Raw genomic sequence first — 21,325 nt, 5'->3', positions numbered from 1 at the left:
TCTTAGAGGGAGGTCTTAAGTTTGGAGTCCCGAAAAGGTTTCAGGAGGCTGCAGTGGAAGGTGGGGCGAACTTTCCCTAAAAGCCTGGGGAGCTTTAGTTCTACTGTGACAGGGTCGATGATCCTTACGACGGGGAAAGGCCTCAAGAATTTCGGTCCTAATTTCTTGCTGGATAATTTGAGGCGTAAATATTTTAGTCGACAGATAAACCTTTTCCCCAACTTGGAATGTTCTTTAAACTGTCTCATCAGTCGGAACCATGACGTTTCTGAGGTATTACCGCATCATTTTGGGAAGCTCTTGTGGTTTGTGGTAAACATGAAAAGCCTCTCAGATGACTCGAGCCAGAAAGTAGAAAAATAAAGAACCTCTAGGCAGCCACTAGATCAGTTAAGAAGAACTTGCTGGCGTGTACATCACAAATTCAGTCCGTGGTACAGCCAGTCCTCGACTAACAGCCATTTGTTTAGTGGCCGTCCGAAGTTAACAGTGGCGCTGAAAAAAGTGACCTAATGACCGTTTTTCACACTTTCGACCGTTGTAGCATCCCCTATGGTCACATGATCAAAATCCAGACGCTTGGCAACTGACTCACAGTCACGATGGTTGCGGGATCACCTTTTGTGACCTACTGACCAGCAAAGTCAAAGCAGACGCCAGATTCGCTCAACAATCATGTTGCTAAAGTAACAATTGCCGTGATTTGCTTAGCAACTGAGAGAATAAAGGTCGTAAAAGGGAGGGGAACTCATTTAAGAACTGTCACTTAGCGACAGCAATTTTGGGCTCCATTGCGATCATAAGTCGAGGACTCCCTGTGCTTTGCAGGTAAAAGAAGTCCATAAACAGCGAGATCTTGGAATAATAATGCCAGTCTGGAAAAAAAAACTTGGCTGGAGTTTGGTTTGACCTCCTCTGGTCTTTGAAGTCAGTAGAGCTTACTGGTTCTACCTGGGAGTGCAAAAAATTGTTGTTTAGGAATTTGATTTATTAATTGATTAATCAAATTTACACGTTTTCCCATCTCCTGGGCAGATTACAACAGTCAGCTAAAACAATCCATAAATATTCATGATAGGATAGGATAGAATTAGAATAGGTTAGAATATATTAGAAACAGAAATAGAATCAAATAGAAACCGGAATCATATCGAAACTGGAATCGAATTGGAATAGAACAGAACAGAATAGATTAGAATCGGAATGCAATAGAATCAAATAGAATCAGAATAGAATGGAATAGAATCAGAATAGAATAGAATAAGGAATAGAATCAGAACAGAACAGAACAGAATAGAATAGAATTCTTTATTGGCCAAGTGTGATTGGACACACAAGGAATTTGTCTCCGGTGTATAAGCTCACAGTGTACATTAAATAATTGCTAAGAATAAAATGATGGGCTATATACTGTAAATGTCCCATTCTTCTTCAATGATTCTACTATTTCCCATGATAATAAATGAAGGGATAACACCGTGGTGGGTCTCTCCCTGAAGGTGCTTGCTTCCTATCGTAAGAAGACCCAGGGTCACGGTTCCGACTAATGAGACAGATCAAAGAACATTGCATGATTGTTTATTCTAAAAAAGTCTATAATAATGAGAATGAAGCATCGGCACTCATGGATGGATGCCAGAATCTGAATTCTCCTCCCCTTGACACATCATATCCTACAGATCTCCCACCCTTAATTACACATCATGAATCATATCCACCAATTAGTTTAACACACGAAGTTTCACTTCCCTTTTGAAGCGCGCTCTCCCTTATCTTCTCAAAACATCTGGGTTGAATTCCTCCCGCGCTTTAGTGATTCAAAGCCAAACAGTTAAAGCCAAAGGCTGCCTCTTATATATTGTCAGTGCAAAAACATGTCAACGTTTGCAGCATTGATACCCAGTTTGTCGTAGTGGTTAAGGTGCTGGCCTAGAAACCCGCTCCAGTCCCACTTTAGGCATGAAAGCTGTCTGAGTGACTTTTGGCCAGTCATGAGTTTAATAATAATAATAAAAAAGTAGAATTTTTTTAAAAAATAAAGCATCTATATGGAAATTCACCATTAGACTCTGTCTCAGAGCCTTTTAATGCAGTTACTATCCAGCAAAATCTCACTACATTCTTGGGAATTTCGGAAGAAAAAGCCAGCAACTCTAATTTAGGACTCAAGTCTGCACAGTGAATAAAGAGAAAGGCTTGTGAGTTTGAGGGCGGTAGAGTAAAATGCAAGTTCTGGATCTGACCGCAGAGTAATAAATATTAATTTGACTGCTGAGACAAACTTGAAAATCCATGGCTGCTGCTTAACGAATTAATCAAATCCGAAATAGGAACAGGGCTTATTTTGCCGCTGCTGCCTCCCCACCCACCCACCCGTTTTTTCATGATCTGAATCATTTCTGTTTCCCTCACAGATGATGAAGAGTTGATTAACATCTTAGCGAAGAAGCCTTCCCGGCAAGAAGCAGGCGTGCACAACGTTCTAGAGAAGCCATCCAAACGCTCCCCGGCCGCCGTTTGTCCAGTCTCCAAGTCTTCCGGGCTGGAGGCCTCCAGGGAACAGAACGGAAAAGGCAAATCCCCTCGTTGCAGAAAGAAGGTGAAAAAAACCCGATACGAAGGTCTGGAGAAGAAACACGAGTGTCTCGACTGTGGGCATCGCACCTATTTCCTGTCCGACCTCGTGCGGCACAAGAGGGTTCACCAGAACGAAACGCCCTACAAGTGCCCCGAATGCCAGAAAGTTTTCGTCCAGTCCTCCTTCCTCAGAGTTCACCTGAAAATGCACAAGATGGAGGGGAAGGCCGTGACGACGCAAAAAGCCCCCCAGGGAGAGAGGAAGTACACCTGCTCAAAATGCGGACACAAAACGTACAAATTCTCCACACACCTCTTGCACCTGCGAGCCCACATGAGCGAAAAAGAGACAGCTTATGTATGCGACGAGTGCGGCAAAGCTTTCAAGTGGAGCTCCAATCTTTCCCGGCACAAGCGGACCCACGCGTCCAACGAAGGCTTGAAGATCAGGAGGCCTTCCTTCACCCGGCGTTACGAGATAAACCGAGGTGGGCACTCCAGATTTCGGCCCTTTGTTAATTTAAGCGTAAGCCGTGGTTTTCTCTCAGCTATAAGCAGGTTGGCAGAATAGCTTTAAAAAAAAAAGGGACGTGCAAGTAAATACAGGTAGTCGTGGACTTAGAGCAGTTCATTTAGTGACCGCTCAAAGTTACAACGGCACTGAAAAAAGTGATTTGGGCAAAATGTCCTAAAACTGTGATTTAATTTTTAATTTAATAATATTTCTATACCGCCCTTCTCCCGAAGGACTCAGGGCGGTGAACAGGGCAAGAATAAAAATACAGGATTACAAAAGTTAAAAAATAATTAAATACATGCCCATATACTAAAAATACATCTTAAAACCCCAGTAAAATGACAATAACAACCCCCCCCCAGTCCCCTCATCAGGCCAGGCCAGCTTGTTCAAAAAGGTATGTTTTTAGCTCGCGGCGAAAGGAGCGAAGATCGGGCGCCGTCCGGAACTCCACCTGTAGCTGATTCCATAGCTCCGGGGCGCCCACAGAGAAGGATCTCCCCCTGGGGACCACCAATCGACATTCTCTGACCGGTGGCACCCTGAGGAGGCCCTCTCTGTGGGAACGCACAGGGCGGAGGGAAGCTGATGCCGGCAGCAGGTGTTCCCTCAGGTACTCCGGCCCCCTGCCATGTAGGGCTTTGAACACCATTACTAGTACCTTGAATCTCACCCGGAAGACAACTAGTAACCAATGCAGCTCACGGAGCAGAGGTGTGACATGAGAGTATCGGGAGACTCCCAACACAACTCTCACGGCTGCATTCTGTACCAGTTGGAGCTTCCGGGTGGTCCTCAAGGGCAGCCCCATGTAGAGAGCGTTGCAGTAGTCTAGTCGAGAGGTCACGAGCGCGTGAGTGACCGTGCATAGATCATCCCGGCTTAGATAGGGCCGCAACTGGCGCACCAGGCGAACCTGGGTGATGGCGAACCTTCTAGAGACTGAGTACCCCAAAACCTCCCCATCTCCGCTCTGCCCCACCCACCCGCAGGACCACTCACCGCTTTCACGGCCCGCCGCAGGAGATCACTTAAGCAGCCCAGCAGCACCATGGCCATGCCCTCTATTCACGCCCCACAGCATCATGGGTGCGTGACGGGGCGCGAGGGCGGAGTCTTGTCCCTGCTGCCCGGCTGCCATATTCTTGGCTGTGCTGCTCCGCACAGACTGCGCCCTGGGGCTGCTCTCCTCCAGGGGGCGCTGCTGGTGAGAGTGCTGCGGGGGGGGGAAGGCGGGGCTGGAGTGATGGCGCATGTGACCACAGAGAGGGCTCTTGAGTGCCATCTCCGGCACGCGTGCCATCGATTCACCACTGCTGCCCTAAAACATAGTCACGTGATTGAGGAATGCTGCAAATGGCCTGGTTGCCGAGTGCCCGAAATGTGGTCATGTGACAGGAAGTGGCCCTTGGGTGATACATAATCCCAGGCAGGTCTGCTGTAACTTTGAGAGAGTGGTCGTAAATTGAGGAACACCCATACACTCCTGAACAAAAGGTGAGATATAAATCTAGCCAATCATGTCAGTAGAAGAGAGGTGTTTTTGACACGTGTCCCTTCCAAAAAATCTTCAGTTATGGGAAGTTGCCATTTACAACTAGAGGCAGTCCTCAACTTAAAACAGTTCAAAGTGACCGTGACCGTTCAAAGTTACAACGGTACTGAAAAATGTGACTTACGACCGTTTTTCACACGTACGACCATGGCAGCATACCCGTGGTTAAGTGAGCAGAATTCAGAAACTTAGCAAGTGACTCATATTTATGGCGCTTGCAATGTCCCGGGGTCATGTGATCCCCTTTTGCAACCTTCTGACAAGCAAAGTCAAAGGGGAATCCAGATTCACTTAACCGTGTTACTAACTTAACAAATGCAATGATTCACGTAGCAACTGGGACAAGAAAAGTCATAAAATGGGGCAAAATTCACTTAACAGAAATTTTGGGTTCAATCGTGGTCTTAAATCAAGGACTACCTGTAGTTTTCTTTTTAAAAAAACCTCCCTAAAATAAAACAGGCACATTGTTTTAAATTGAAAATTCAGATTTAAAATTGTACTAACTGCTATAATAATGACCAAATTATTTGTAAGGAATCATTTGGTTGAGTTAGGCAGCTGTAGAAATTAGATTAATAATAATACTAGATACTTGTTTTGTTTTGTGAAAATACAATGATTGATCTCAATCGTGGCAAAAGGTGTAAAATTAGACATGAATCACTTAACCAATTTTGGCCCAAATTGTAGTCATAAGTCAAGGACTCCCAGTATATGCCCTCAAGTCATTTAGCAACCAGATAGATAGATATTCTCCATGAAATACAGCTGATGGAGATGAAGAATATAGAATCACACAGGGCTAATGTACTTGATAAGCTTCATGTTAAATGCCATAGTATAATTTTTGAAAGTTTAATAGAAGAGAAATTTAAAACATTTTGGAAATGTTATGCTTTTATCTGCATTTCAATGGTGCAGTGGTTAGAATGCAGCATCATAAGTTAATTCTGCCGACTGCCAGCAGTTCGATTCTCACCAGCTCATGGTTGACTCAGCCTTCCATCCTTCCGAGGTTGGTAAAATGAGAACCCAGATTCTTGGGGAGCCAAATGCTGAGACTGTAAACCGCTTAGAGAGGACTGTGAAGCGGTATATAAGTCTTAAGTCTATTGCTATTGCTATTAATAGAAAGTTCCATTAGGCCTGGGGTAGGCCACCTTGGCTCTTTTATGACTCGTGGACTTCAAGTCCCAGAATTCCTGAGACAGGCATGCTGGCTCAGGAATTCTGGGAATTGAAGTCCACGAGTCATAAAAGAGCCAAGGTTGCCTACCCCTGCATTAGGCCAATGTTTCTCAGGCATGCTGTCTAGGGAATTCTGGGATTTGAAGTCCATACCTCTTAAAGTTGCAGAGACACCCCTTCTTTCCCCGGCAGTGTCACATTTAGGCTGTTTCTTTTTCTCGGCAGACGATGAGACCCCAAAGAAAACCGCTCGAGTCCAGCTGAAGAAAATAAGAGGCCGTTTCGTGGCGTCCTCCACCTCGGAAATAGAGGCCTTGCGTGAGCATTGGCGCAACTACAAGCGTCAGCAAAGGAAAAAGGCAGCCAGGAAACCCCAGAAAACGGAAGAGAAGGAAGAGAAAGGAAGGAGAAAGGAAGAGCAAGAAAACGTCGCAGAGAAGAAGGTGAAGGAAGAGGAAGAAAGAGTAAGTGAAGAGAAAGAAAACGTCGCAGAGAAGGAAAAAGAGAAAGAAAACGTCGCAGAGAAGGAGAAAGAGAAAGAAAACGTCGCAGTGAAAGAGAAAAATACTCCAGAATTATCACTCCGGGCCCGGCTGGAAAAATTTGCTTATTCCAAAAGTAGAGTGAAAGAGCCTAGCCAAGCAGAAGCGGCACCGGATCCGAAAGTCTCAGCACCGGACCTGCCGCATCGTGAATGTACTGTTTGTGGGAAGAACTTCACCTACGACGGTCACCTTTCCAATCACCAGAACCTCCACACCGAAGCGAAACCTCACAGATGCCACGAATGCCAGAAATGATTTCCTAAGAGAGAAGAGTAAGTTGGCCAGGCACCAGATCTCTCCCAACAGGGGTGAATCCACTGTGCTGAGGGTAGGAAAGATTCCTGTCAGGAAGATTACCTCCTGAGGGTGCATTAAAAAAAAAATCCAGCCTGTCCCAAAGGTGCATTTTTTAGGAGGCAACTGGACTTTCTCGTTGTTGGGGTTTTTTTGTTTTTTGTTTTTAAACATTTCACTTCTTCAGCTCTGACTGGACGGTGGGGAATGGAAGGATTTATGTTCTTTGCGGAGAGCTGGTCCTTTGAGAGAAAGAGAGCGAACCTCATTTTTTTACTGTGGACACAGTGGCACACATTAAAAATGAAATTCTGTTGCTTGCTCTCAAAGTGTACACATACATAAAACACACATTTAAACACACTGTATACAACACATGTATAGACCCTACACCAGGGGTCTTCAAACTCGGCCCCTTTATGACTTGTGGACTTCAACTCCCAGAATTCCTCAGCCTGGCACGCTGGCTGAGGAATTCTGGGAGTTGAAGTCCACAAGTCATAAAAGGGCCAAGTTTGAAGACCCCTGCCCTACACCCTTACGTTTAAGTAGCACGTAAATATTAAACACTGTCTATCTTGAATACATAATGGAAGGAGGAAGCTTTAGAGTTCACAAGGTTAATACTGTATGGAACAAAGCTGTGACTGAATCTGGATGTTCTGCTTCGGATACCACGGAGCCTCCTTCTCCCAGAAGGCAACAAGGAAAACAGGTCGTGAAGAGGATCTGTAGTGTCCCAGACAATCTTACGGGGCCTGTTCAAGCAACGCTTCTGTGCTCTGTCCTGGATGTTAGGGAGGGAACTGCCAATAGTCTTTTCAGCCATCCTCACCACTCTGCACCGCCTTCCTGTCTGAAGCAGCGATGCTTCCAAACCAGACTGTGATGGTGTACGACGGGATGCTCTCGATCGTCCCTCTGTAGAAAGTGGTCAGGACAGGGGAAGGAAGATGAGCTTTTCTCATGCGACGCCGAAAAGGCAGGAAAAGCACATCTTCTTTCCCCTGTCCTTACCACTTTCTACAGAGGGACGATCGAGAGCATCCCGTCATACACCATCACAGTCTGGTTTGGAAGCATCGCTGCTTCAGACAGGAAGGCGGTGCAGAGAGTGGTGAGGATGGCTGAAAGCCTTTGTATATTTGTATCCTTTTAGAGAGTCATGGAGGCCACCTGGAGGTTTACCTGTTTCATCAGGGTCACCTGAGTATGGCAAGTGGGTGTGGACCCTTCTTGGCTGCAGGATGTTTTCTGCCCTGTGTCCCTTTACTGAAGAAGATTCTTAGATGAGAAGCTAAACGTCTTCAAAGAAAAAACAAAGTCCAGTTGCCTCCTGAAAAAAGCACCCTTGGGACAACCACGATCTGGATGATGGAGAATCTCCATAGGCGTTAGTAGCATGGTTGTTAAGTGAACCTGGCTTCCCCATTGGCTTTGTTTGTTGGAAGGTCGCAAAAGGTGATCTTGTGATCCCGGGAGAATGCAACCGTCATAAATACGAGTCAGTTGCCAAGCGTCTGAATTTTGATCTCATGACCCTGGGGAGCAGTGGAAAGTGTGAATAACGGTCATAAGTCACTTTTTCCGGTGCCGTTGTAACTTTGAACAGTCACTAAACAAATGGTTGTAAGTCGAGGACTGCCTGTAATGAGGGAGTAGGGTAAGTAAAGTAAAGAAAGGGAGAGGGGCGCAAAGTAAGAGAGAAAAAAACTGGCTTCCAACTTTTTTGGGGTGTGGTAAAACACTAAATACAGCTACAACCTCAACTTTGGCTTTCCGTATTTAGTAAGATAACCGGAAAAGTTATGTTCTTTAATTAAACAGTTTTACCCTCCCTGCCTCCTTCATCTCTGGCTTCATGAGCCGTGGTGGCGCAGTGGCTAGAATGCAGCATTGCAAGCTAGTTCTGCCAACTGTTCGCAGTTCAATCCTGACCGGCTCAAGGTTGATTCAACCTTCCATCCTTCCGAGGTGGGTAAAATGAAGAACCAGATTGCCGAGGGGCCCTATGCTGACTCTGTAAACCGCTTAGAGAGGGCTGTAAAAGCGCCGTGAAGCGGTGTGTAAGTCTTAAGTGCTATTGCTATCAGTCTTTCCAAATTGGGTTTCCATTTTTACCCATATAGGATTCTTGCTGCAGTCAACCTTACGATAGTTCCACTTTTTATCCAATTTTTTTTTTAAAAAAAAAACTAATAAAAACTTCTGGCTTCAGTTTTATGTTTGTTTTTAAGACCCTTCCAAATGAAGGCAAAACTGTGGCCCCAATATTTCCTGTAGGGCAGTGCTCTCGGAAGTAAGCTAAGTGGGGGGATCAGGAGTTGGGACATCAGTACACCAACGTGGGAAATGCCTAATCTGGGCGTGCAGAGGTGTGTCTTGATTTTTCTTTCTTTTTTTTCCTCCCTCCTCCCAGTTTGATTTACGCACCTGCTTGCACAGTGTACATCGCTCGTGAAACAAGACAACACTTCCAAGATCCCCGTTGGACCTCTCTTCTGATGAACCACTCCCTTCGGGCAGCAGAGAAGGCCAACTTGGTGGATCTGCCTGCGAGCACGGTTGGATCTGCAGCGATGAGCAACCCTCCGAATAAGAAGTGGCCGCCGGTTGACCTCTGCAGATCAAACACCCAGCAACAGTAAACTCTCTTGTTTTCGGGCGAGCTGCTGACTCTTCTGTCTTCTCACAGTTGTCTTCTCCACACTGGTCTTGGGTGTTGATGTCCTTTTGAGCATTTGTGAAAACTTCAGAAATGTTCTCCGGAGACCGGAGAACATTGTCGTGCAGGAAGGGGTCAGTCTGTTCTCTGCCGTCAGCCAACAGGATAACAGTATTTCGGATAACACATCCATTTTTTCCAAGGTTTTCGTCCCCTTCTGTGTTGCATAGCCCTTCTCATTCTATATTCCTTTGTGGGAAGAGAATTCACGTCGTTCCACCGCAAGTCTGTTTCTCCGCCTCACAGCGGAATTCAAAACTCACTTTGGCTTCAGAGACACTTCAAGAAAAGGCTCGGGAAAAGTAGTTTACAAGGATTTGGGGTAGAAGCAAAGGATTACCCACTGAGCAGTGAATTAACAATAATCGTTTAGTATTTAAAAAGGTGAACAGCTTTTTTTTTTTTTGAAAGAAATTGGATTTTGTGTCATAATAGACTTTTCATGTTTTGTGTTTTAGGTTCCCTGTTGAGTGATGCCACACGATTCCATGTCAAGTATGGATGGGACAGCTGTCCACACAATATACACTGTTAAAATTTTTAACTTCCCCCCCCCCCCCTTACACACACTTAATCAAAAGTAAGGAAAAGGGCGAAAAGTCCGAGAAAGTAAGAAACGGGAAGTGATGGAGTTGTATTATTAACATGCCCACCCAAGGAATGGTGAAAGGGACATTATAATTGTTGAGCATAAATCTCAGCCTAAACCCCGGTCTTCAGATTGGTTCTTGGACTTGGAGTTCGTTACATAACCCAAAGCCTAGTTAAGACTAAGATAGGCTCGCCCTGAAGTGTGTTAGTAAGTGGGTATGTCTCACTCTTAAAGGACCACCCTTTTGGTAAATATACTCCAAATAAAATCTTTCATGGGCTTCATCTAGTAGGGAATTGAGTGTGACACTGGAGGATTGCGGTGGTGAGACTTATTTCAGGTCTACTGCTTCAGCTTCAGCAAAGGCCTTCGGTCTTGTATCTTTCTACAACAGCCTCACCTGGGCACAAACAGGAGTTCCAGCTTCTTCATCTTTATTTTAATCTGCACTGGGTGTTTCTGCCAAGGTCAGTGGCTGTTTTTAGCAGGTGCTAATGCTCTTCTCCTACACAGAAAGATTTATTCTCTCCCCCCCCCCCCCAAGTAGCTTAAAGTCTGAAGAGCAAGCAAAACCAGCCAGCTCAGCTCATGGCTTGGATGTAGCCACCCAAGTCCTATAAGAAACAAGTAAAAAAAATCTGAGTGGGTTGAGTTGTCAAGGGAAAAGATTGAAGGAATCCAGAGGAGAGATGGCAGAGAGCCAGTTTGGGGCAAAATATTACGGGAAAAAGCTTTTTTTAAAAATCAAAACAAAACTGGGGCAGCGAAGTAGACTGCCTTGAAAAGTACAGCTCCTTGCTGCGATCTGTCAAGAGCAGCGTAATTGTAAAAATGCACAAGACTGAGTAGGACGGGGATTTATTTAGAAGGACAACGGCTTTAAGTCCTAACTGCTTGACTGGATTTCTAATTCAGATTTGCAACTCCAGACATTTTCCCGTTTTTTAGCTATCCTCGACATCTTTTTTTTTTCCCCTTCAATTTTTTAAAACTACTCTCGCTGTAATACAAGAAACAAGAGCCTTCATTTTTTTTAAAAAAAAAACTTTGATTTTTTTTTTAAATGGTTGTCAACTGCAAGCAGATTGTGAAACACTATGCCTGGTTGGATCTGGTTACTACGTGGAAGAGAGACTTGTTAGAAAATCTCAGGGCTGTAATTTAGGCTGGGGGAAAAGATGAAAAAGTCTCCAATATAGGAAGATTACAGAGAGCGGAAAAAATCTGGGGGAATGGACCACTGATTTTTGTAGCCCAGCAGTCTGTTTCTCATAACTGGCTGATTCTAGGAAACCCACCCAACAAGCCATGAGGCCTATAAGTAGGTTTCTACTGTCCCTGAGCCCAGAAGCTACTGATGTGCACGGGTATACTGCCTCTTTACATGGAGGTTCTTCTTTTCGCCTGACGACTAAGGTTACAAATATTCAGGGACAAGAGAAATCACTTGACCAAGTTTGTTTTTCATGATTCTGGGAATATGGTAAAACCCATCCTTATCCGGGCAAATTCTCAATCCGTTTAATGCAAAGTTTCCCAACCTTGCAAACTTTTTAAGACGTGTGGACTCCAATTCCCAGAATCCCTCTGTACTATGCTGGCTGGGGAATTCTGGGAGTTGAAATCCATACATCTTAAAAGTTGCCAAGGTTGGAAGACCCTGGTCTAATGGGAGCTACTACTGGGTGAGATCAGGACTGGAGTTACTAGCTTATGCAATTCTTTTTAAAAAAAAAAAGTTTGGAAAATTATTAGATTTGAATGGAAACGGGGGGGGGGAAATAGGATGTAGTAGGAGTCACAATCCTGTTTGCTTGTATATTGTGACAGATTTGGAAAAGCTTATTGATGCATTCAACAATAAATTTTTTTTACAACTTTGGAACCTCCAGAATCTTCCTTTCATTTGTAAGCATCGTGTTAGACTGGTTTAGAAGAATAAGTCACCTTTTGGCTTCCATGCTGCAAGTGGGTTGCAAACCTTTTAAACCAGCCCAGTCACCTCAGATGGGTGACATATACATTGAATAAATAAACCTGCAAATATTCTTACTTAATGTTGAAGCACAATAGTTTGTGATGAAATGAATGGCAAACAAATTTAATAAATAATAGGCTTCCAGTGTGCCGATGCAGCCGCCATGGACATCTGGAAGCTAATCTCTTTCACGTCCAGTTTCGCTTTGCTGGGGGACCCTGGAAAGGGTTGAAAGCTGCCCTGTAAGGGCGACCAGCAAGGAGGTGGATCCTTGCTTGATCGCAGGAGGGCGGTAGCCCCTCCGCTTGATCCGGGGCAGCCCTCCTAATTGGCGGACGAAAGACTGGCCATAGGAATATGGCTTGTCACTAGCCTGCAGACAGCCAAAGTCACATTTACTATCAGGCAACTTTAAAGCAGCACGGATGAGCCTGGGTGAGATCTACCTCTCTTAAATCCTAACTAACTTCTTTACCTGCATAAGCTGCTCAAAGTACTTTCCCCCCTGTGGAGAGGGAAGGGAGATTCTATCCCTCCCCTTAAAAAACAGTGGCGACTGACTATCCAGGAGAGTTTAAAACGTTGCAAGAAGAACTTGATCCTAATTAAAATTTTATTTTTTTAAAGTTTGTGGACAAATATTTTTTATGCTTACTGGAGATCTGGGTTTTTACTTACAAAAAAGAAGTAAAGTTGAAAAGATTATAAAAATTTTGGATTTAAAAGAAAACTCTAAATGGTATGGGCAACATCTTGTGGCTAAACCTGAAATTACAATTTGTTATTGCTTAAAATAGACTTGGCCAAAAGACCAGACTATAGAGAAGACTTTTATAACCTTTTGATATCAGCTGTGAGAAGACCAGCTATGTTCTATACTCAGTGACATTTTTTTTTACATTCTCCAATTATAAAGCTTTGAACCTAGTACACTACTAAGAGAATATGGGTGAAGATCAGGAATAGATTCTCTTTATGTTGAAAGCAATTTATAAAACACTTCTTACAGCTGCTGATGAAATAAGTTATGGAAAAGAACAAGATGTCAGCCCAGATATACGATCTCAAACTTTGATTACAACTAAAAAAATCAACTACACAGAATATAATAGAAAAAGTGGAAAAATTCAATATTATATATAACAAGATTCAACTGACCAACAAACACAGTTAATGGAAAACCCAGAAAAGGAACTGAAAACGTGGAAAAAGGAAAAGACTTCCTATATAAATCAGAAGAAACCTGAGGATCAAGAAGAAGTACAGACTGAAGAGAAGATAAACAGTTCAGAACAACTATGTCGAGATGGAAAAATAGACGATTTGTTAATCCTCTCAAAAAAATGGCAACCGGATGGCTTTTTCTACATCAAACAATATACATAACAACACAGGGAAATTTATTTGATGACTCAAAAGCATGGACATGGAAGACAATTTGGCAAAGAAAGCAAGCTAGAATAAGACTGAAGAAAATAGGGATTTTGACTTATTAGTGAGAATTAAAATAGAATATACTCAACTAGATAAGATGTGTACTTTGAATACTAGATATTGTTATGGGTTGAGATAAAGAAAACTGGTCATTTAAAACTTGGAAGTATAGGACTCCCAATTTGCCAACGCGGCTGCCATGGACGCTTGCAAGACGAGCTCCATCTTCCTTGTCCAGTTTTGCATCGCTGGGGGACCCTGGAAAGGGTTGAAAGTCACCCTGTAGGGGCAACCAGCAAGGAGGCACCCTCGTGGTAGCTCTCCTGCTTGAGCTGGCAAAACCCTCCAAACCGGCAGACAAAAGACCAGCCATAGTAATATGACTCATCACTAGGCAGCAGACAGCCGAAGTTACACTTACCACCAGACAGCTTTAAAGTAGCATGGAAGAGACTGGGTGAGATTTTTTTTTACAAATTTTATTAATTTTGTAATATTACTTTCACATATTTGAAAAGCAACATAGTGACTTAAGACGCCCCTGGGTATTTAGTCGCCGCTTTTTCTGGAAGGAGGGCTAAAGTCTCCCTTCCCTCACCACAGGGGGGAGAATGCTTAGAAGCTTAAGGAGGTACAGAAAGTAATTAGGGTGTAAAAGAAGTAGATTGAGACTGGGTGAGATTTACCTTTCTTAAATCCTAACTAATTTTTGTACCTGTATTTTTCCCCCTGTGGAGAGGGAAGGGAGAATTTAGCCCTCCCTCCAGAAACAGCCGCGACCGACTACCCAGGGAAGTTTAAAATGTTGAAAAAATTAACTGGATCCCAATCGGAATTTTATTTCCTAAAATTTGTGGACCAAATGATTATTTTTTACTCTTACTTTCTATTTTTACTGAAGATCTGGGTTTTTCCTTACAAAATAGAAGCAAAATTGAAAAGATTAAAATAACTTTGTGATTCAAAGGAAATCTTTAAATGGCAGGAGTGACATCTTGTGGCGAAATCTTATACTTCAATTTGTTATTGTTTAAAAGAGACTTGGCTGACAGCCCAGAAAATAGATAAGATACATGTAACCTTGAAACATTAGCTGGGAGAAGTTCAGCTGTGCTCCCTACCTAGTGGAAAGAAAGAAAAAAACTTTCCTTTTGAATTTCCTGATTGTAAAGCTTGTAGTCTAATACATTATTATGGAAGAAGATCAGGAACAGATTTTTCCTATGGAGGAGGTTCAGGAACAAATCCTTTTTATGTTGAAAGCAATTCTTCAAACCCTCTTTACAGCTGGTGATGAAATAAGTGGGTATAGAAAAAAACAAGGCAGCCCCAATCTGCAAACTCAAACTCTAACTACAACCAAAGAATCACCTATACAGAATACAATAGAAAAAGTGGAACAATCAAATATAACAGAAGATTTAACTGCTCAGCAAGTACAGATAATGGAAAATTCAGAAAAGAAACTGACAATATGGAATAAGGAAAAGACTTTCAATATAAATCAGAAGGAACCTGAGGATCAAGAAGAAGAACAGACGGAAGAGAAGACAAACAGTTCAGGACAACTACGTCAAGATGGAAAAATAAAGAGCCGACCTGCTAGATCTGCTGGCCCTCTCAAGAAAATGGCGACCGGATGGTTTTTTTCAACATCAAATAATAGACATAATAATACAAGGAGATTTGTTTGACAACTCAAAAGCACGGACACGGAAGACGATTTGGCAAAGAAAGAAAGCTAGAATAAGACTGAAGAAGAATGGGGGTTTGACCTATTTATGAGAATTAGAATATACTTAGTTAAATTTGAATACTGATTTCCTCATAAAGGTTATATTGATGAATGTAATGAGTATGTCTATGTAGCAGTTAGAATAAAAATTATTAGCTTAAACATGAGATAATAGATACAAAGAGGAAGAGAGAGGAAGTATTAAACGGGGGTGAAATTTGGTTACTAAATTTAAGATATTTGGAATTATTAGAAAATAAGAATATTATATTGTGTTATTGATTTGTTGATGTAGATGGTGAGAATGTAAATAGATAAGACGTATACTCTGAACAACAGATTTTGTGAGGAATTGTGATAAAGGGAATTGGGGTCATCTAAAATTTGGAAATGATAAATATTAAACATTAAATTTAAATATTAATGGAAAATTAAAATTGGGAAAAAGTCACTAGGTTATTGATTGTCTAAAAGATTGTTAAAAACAATTAAGATACATATAAACTAAACTACTGATAAATGTAGGAAAGTTGCTTTGATTGTTAAAATAAAATTTGTGTTAATTTAAATAAGAGTACATATTAATGGAAAAGAGAGAAAATATTTACAGTATTAGTTTGAGATTTGTACTAATAATACAAAGGAGCCTTGGTGGAGCAGTGGGCTAATGCCTCCTTAAGTAACACCAGCTGCCTGCAATTAGTGCAGGTTCGCATCCCACCAGGCTCAAGGTTGACTCAGCCTTCCATCCTTCCGAGGTAGGTAAAATGAGGACCCAGATTGTTGGGGGCAATTAAGCTGACTTTGTAATAATGCCGCTTGGGGTGTGTGTGAAAGCCCTAATCAGCAGGCATATACATAGAATGAAGGCTATTGCTAAGCTTGTAAGCCGCCCTGAGTCTTCGGAGAAGGGCGGGATATAAATAGAATTAATATATATATATATGTTTAAGTATTTGTCAAGGCTTTTTGAATGGACCTTGCTAATTAACTCTTTCATTCCTGTTTTGGCCCGACTCAGGGCTTATCCACAGGAACTAGTCAGCTTATGACACCTCATTATTTGTGCAAATTATTCAAATTGCTAATAAAGGGTATGACTAACTGATGAGAACATAAAGAGTTCGAAATGATCATCTTAGCCTCCCAAATTCTTTATTAGCAATTTGAATAATTTGCATATATATATATATATATATATATATATATATATATATATATATATATATATATATTTGTATGTAATTGAATTATTATAATCCAGCTGCCACATTGCTTTTCAAATATGTAATTGTAACAGAAAACCAATAACATTTTTCAAAAATAAAAACAAAACTTGGAAGTATAAATATTAACAGTTAAATTTGAACATTGATTTGTTATAAAGGTTAAATGTAAAGGTAATTAAGATATACATAAGCTAAAATGCTATTGATAAATGTCATATGTTTTTACTTAGCGGTAATAATAAAAACTACTAGCTTAAATATGAGATAGTAGATATTAAGAGAAAAAGAGGAAGTATTAAATGTTAAAATAAAATTTTGGTTACTAAATTTAAGATATTTGGAAATTATTAGAAAATAAGAATGTTATATTGTATTATTAATTAGTTGATGTAAGATGGTGAGAATTTAAATAGATAAAACGTGTATCCTGAACATTAGATCTTGTGATGAATTGTGATAAAGGGAATTGGGGTTATTCAAAACTTGGAAATTATAAATATTAAACATTAAATTTAAATATTAATAGGAAACTAAAAATTGGGAAAAACTAATTAGGACATTGACTAAAAAGATTGAATGTTAAAATAACTAGGATATGTACAAACTAAAAGTTATTGATAAATGAAAGAAAGTTATTTTTATTTGATCGATATAATAAGAATTGTAAAGGGACGCGGTGGCTCAGTGGGTTAGGACGCTGAGCTTGTCGATCAGATGGTCGGCAGTTTGGCGGGTCGAATCCCGAGTGCCGCGTAACAGAGTGAGCGCCTGTTACTCGTCCCAGCTTCTGCCAACCTAGCAGTTCGAAAGCACGTAAAAAATGCAAGTAGAAAAATAGGGACCACTCCGGTGGGAAGGTAACAGCGTTCCGTGCGCCTTTGGCATCCAGTCATGCCAGCCACATGACCACGGAGACGTCCTCGGACAAGCGCTGGCTCTTCGGCTTTGAAACGGAGATGAGCACCGGCCCCTAGAGTCGGAAACGACTAGCACACATGTGCGGGGGAACCTTTACCTTTACCTTTACCTTTAATAAGAATTGTATTAGTTTAAATATGAGACAGTAAATACTAAGGGGAAAAGAGGAAATATTTAATGTAATAGAACTGTACTAAAGATATTTGTATGTTATTGAATTATTGATCAACTCCACGCTGCTTTTCAAATATTGTAAAATATGTAAAACTAGAAAATCAATAACGTTTTCTTTAAAAAAATAAAATGAATAATTTTTTAAATAAATAATAAAAACATAAGAAATTCCTGATCTAAGGGGGGGAAAAACCCCGATTCGAGTAAGTCAGTATCCCTTAATTAATTCCACTTTAGCATATTGCTAAATTTCCCTTAGGACTTGGTATTTTTCCCAATTCCACCCTGGGCAGTTTCGTGTGTGTGTGTGTGTGCGTGTGCGTGTGAGGGATTCTGGGAAATTCAGTCCCAGATCTGTTCTGGATCTGACAAGGACGGGACATCAGGGAAGATTGATGCCGCCTTAGAAAGTAAATCTTGTGATGCATCAGGGATTGTGAAGACTTTTTTTTAAAAATAGAATCAGAGGATTAAAAAGGATCATTTAGGTCAACCTGCTGTCCAGAACAAAGGGCCAAATTAAAGCCGGTGCAGCAGACGGCTGCTTAAAGCCTCCACTTAGGTCCGCTCTGAGCTTACGCCCACCCGTGCTGGATCACTGGTCCCAGGCTTCAGTGTGAAAATGCTTTCCCTATTTTTTAAAGAAAAAATCACAAAAATAGAGTAAGAAAAAGCAGAGCAAAACAAAATGGACGTGTGTAAAGGCTTCTCAGAAAACCTTATGTGCATGTAAAGTTTTACAGGTAGTCCTTGACTCACAACAATTCATTTAGTGACTGTTCAAAGTTACAACAGCACTGAAAAAGCGACTAAAGACAGTTTTTGACACCGTCATTTGAACATCCCCACGGTCACATTATCAAAATCCAGATGCTTGGCAACTGACTCCTATTTATGACGGTTGCCGTGTCCCGGGGTCACGTGATCTCATCTTTTGCGACCACCTGGCAAGCAGTCAATGGGGAAGCCAGATTCACTTAACAACCATGTTAGTAACAACTAATAATTTACTTACAAACTGGTGAGAAAGGTCGTAAAATGTGGGAAAATTCACTTACCAACTGTCTCATTCGGCAATGTAAATTTTGGGCACAACTATGGTCGTAAGTTGAGGACTACCTGTACACCACTGTTTCAAACAAGGATGATCATGTAATCGTCCATACATACTTTACATCTATAGACCACTCTAGTTTTTTTCCATACGGTCTTTACATGGGATCCACCCGAATTCCTAATCAAATCTTGTCTGGCATGAATTGTGCCCTAACAAGCAAGGATCTGTTTCTGCCATGATACCAAACAGAGAAATGGGGATCTTTTAGGTTTGCGTGTTTTTGTGAGGCTGAAAATCACCGTCAGATCACTGATCACATTGGTGACTTTCGGTCAGGCAGCACAACTGCAGAGCTGAATTTTTTTGAAATATTTGAGAAAATAACACACGGACTATTTGAAACTGATTTTTGAACGCCTTTCAAAACGATGTTCTGAGCTGAATTCAGGAAAACTTTACAGATTAAAAAGGATTTGGAATATTTTGGATTACATTTCCCGCAACGGGATTTGCTGATTTTATTTCTGGCAGACTCTCATATTTTGTTTTGTTTTTTAAAAAATGTGCCAAGGAAAGGTATCGCTTTGATTTTATTTTCCCCTCAAGCTCTTAAACTCTTTTCCAAAGTAGGGTATAAAGGTTCAGTGCTGGACCTGCCTGGACACAAGGTGAGGTTGGTGGAAGAGGCCTTAGAAGATCCCATCAACAGTAGTTAGAAGGGGCAAGCTAGCCTCTCTTGGCACACCATGGATAAAAATGCAGGCGCAAAATTGAACAAGCTAGCAATCCAGTGATGGCGAACCTTTTAGAGACCGAGTGCCCAAACTGCAACCCAAAACCAACATGTATCGGGTGAGTGTGGCCCATTGGGTGGGCGTGGCTGTGATGGTAATGGCAGACTGGGTGGGACTAAAAAGTTCAATCAATTCCAACGTTGCAAGATCTTTTTTTTTCTCCTGCGAGAACTTGAAATTGATTGATCGATTGAACCTTTTTTTTTTGCACACGGCGGCGGAGGCCTAAAGCAAAAAGGTTTTATAAAACTCAATTGAAGGCCTAGGACTGGGGTGACGGCGCGCATGCCCACAGAGAGGGCTCTGCGTGCCGCCAATGGCACATGTGCCATATGTTCGCCACCACAGAATCAGGCTGTCGTTGACCACTCTGAAAAGCGCAGGTCTCTCTGACAAACGTATGCCATACTAAACAAACTCAAATTCAAAGAAAAAGAAATCTAGCCTGTGTAACTCATACAATGCCCAACTTACCTAAACTTAATTACTAGCTTAATTACAATGCTAGTAAATTGACTTTCATTTTCTTTAGACAGTGCACCAGAGACTCATGTTGTCTAGGTAATGTTTAATCGGAACAAAGGACAAACACAAAACGGTTGCAATCAAGTTTTGTTTACAGGGTGCGCAGGTTTTCAGACTACAATTGTTGTCACGTGGACTCGCTGGTGCTTCAGCAGGGCCCCTTTGTGGCAAAAGCTTTTCCCACATTCCAGACACTGATAAGGTTTCTCGTTGACGTGCTTCCTTTGATGGTCGATCAAGCTGTCGCGCCGAGAGAAGCTTCTCCCGCACTCGGGACACACGTACGGCCTTTCTCCCGTGTGGATCCTCTGATGTCGTATCAAATGGGCTCGCTGTCTGAAGAACTGGCCACACTGAGGACATTCGAAGGGTCTCTCTCCGGTGTGAATTCTCACATGCCTTATCAAAGTTTCCCGGGTGGGAAAGTTTTTCCCGCACTCAGGACATTCATAGAGTCTCTTCCCTGCCCGGAGACCCCTCAACAAATGTTCTCTTTGCTGGAATATTTTTCCAATATCAGGGTATTCGTGGGGCATCTCGATCGCGTGCAACTGCTGATGGTGCATTAAATTTTCTTTCTGCCGGAAACATTTCCCACATTCGGGACATCCAAAGGGCTTTCCCCCTGTTTGAATTCTCGGACAAGACTCTTGTTGGCCATTTTCCACCCACATTGGACATTCGGAGGGGTCCTCACCAGGGTAACTCATCACAAACCCTGGTTTGTAGTGGTATTTTCTACAATAGTCTGAAACTAAAGGTTCTTCTGCCATAGACTGCAGTTCAGAGGTTTCACTGCAGAGGGCGATAAAATTTTCTAGAGCCTCTCTGGGATCTACATCTAACGGCATCTTCCCCTGTTCCATGCTGGGCTCACAACTTTGCTCGGGAATGGCTGTCGTCGCAGGAATATTCCACTGTGAGAATTCAGTCAGTGTCTCCGTCTCTCCTTCCATCTGGGAGCTCTTCAGCTGCATCCAGGGCCTCTTCACATCACCTGAAGGGGGAGACAGAGAGGAATTTTTGTCTGAATCTGGTCGTCTCTTTCCTATAATCCTTTTTTTAAAAAAATGGCTATTCTACCTGCCCGCTTCCTTCCTTGCCAACATCCATCTTCTTGGTCGACAATCTGGTTACGTGATACATGTTTACATGCAGGAATGCGGTAATTAAAAGTCAAAATTTATAACGAGGGAATTGCCTTAAGTTGTGCTAGACATACCTGGAAATGTTTGCTTACATCTCACATTGTGGAATTATACCAGGTACAGGTAATCTTCACTTAACGACCGGTCCCCTAGCAACCATCATTAAGGAGCCCTGATGGCACAGTGGTTAGAATGCAGTATTGCCGACTGACTGTGCCCACAGCCTGGAGTTCAAACCTGATGGATTCAAGGTGGACTCATCCTTCTGAGGTTGGTTAAAATGAGGACCGGGATTGTTTGGGGCAACAGGCTGACATTGTAAACTACTCAGTGCTTT

The 21,325-nt window shown here is 42.1% G+C and overlaps 2 protein-coding genes across 5 annotated transcripts in view; one reads left to right on the top strand and one right to left on the bottom strand.

Moving 5' to 3' along the window:
- The window catches only part of LOC310636470 (uncharacterized protein), a 356,270-nt gene that overhangs the window by 41,821 nt on the left and 293,124 nt on the right, over nucleotides 1–21,325 (top strand). The window contains exons 8-11 of one of the 4 annotated variants that reach the window (XR_014491726.1): nucleotides 2,415–3,065; nucleotides 6,066–6,657; nucleotides 9,099–9,323; nucleotides 9,863–11,881. Coding sequence is in view for 3 of the 4 variants with exons in the window: in XM_083356336.1 (XP_083212462.1) it covers nucleotides 2,415–3,065; nucleotides 6,066–6,640 (1,226 nt within the window). In the remaining variant the exon portion in view is untranslated. Of the gene's footprint in view, nucleotides 1–2,414; nucleotides 3,066–6,065; nucleotides 6,658–7,838; nucleotides 8,375–9,098; nucleotides 11,882–21,325 lie in introns of those variants that run through there. The other 3 variants (XM_083356336.1, XM_083356337.1, XM_083356338.1) reach the window with 3 other exon arrangements.
- LOC310636539 (uncharacterized protein) lies at nucleotides 19,878–21,143 on the bottom strand. The gene has a single exon (XM_083356486.1). It carries the CDS (start codon nucleotides 20,815–20,817, stop codon nucleotides 19,951–19,953), a length of 867 nt encoding a protein of 288 aa, XP_083212612.1. The 5' UTR covers nucleotides 20,818–21,143; the 3' UTR covers nucleotides 19,878–19,950.

The sequence above is a fragment of the Vipera ursinii genome (assembly GCF_947247035.1).
Source record: "Vipera ursinii genome assembly, chromosome: 2".
Lineage (NCBI taxonomy): Eukaryota > Metazoa > Chordata > Lepidosauria > Squamata > Viperidae > Vipera > Vipera ursinii.
This window is presented reverse-complemented; position numbering and strand designations above follow the sequence as displayed.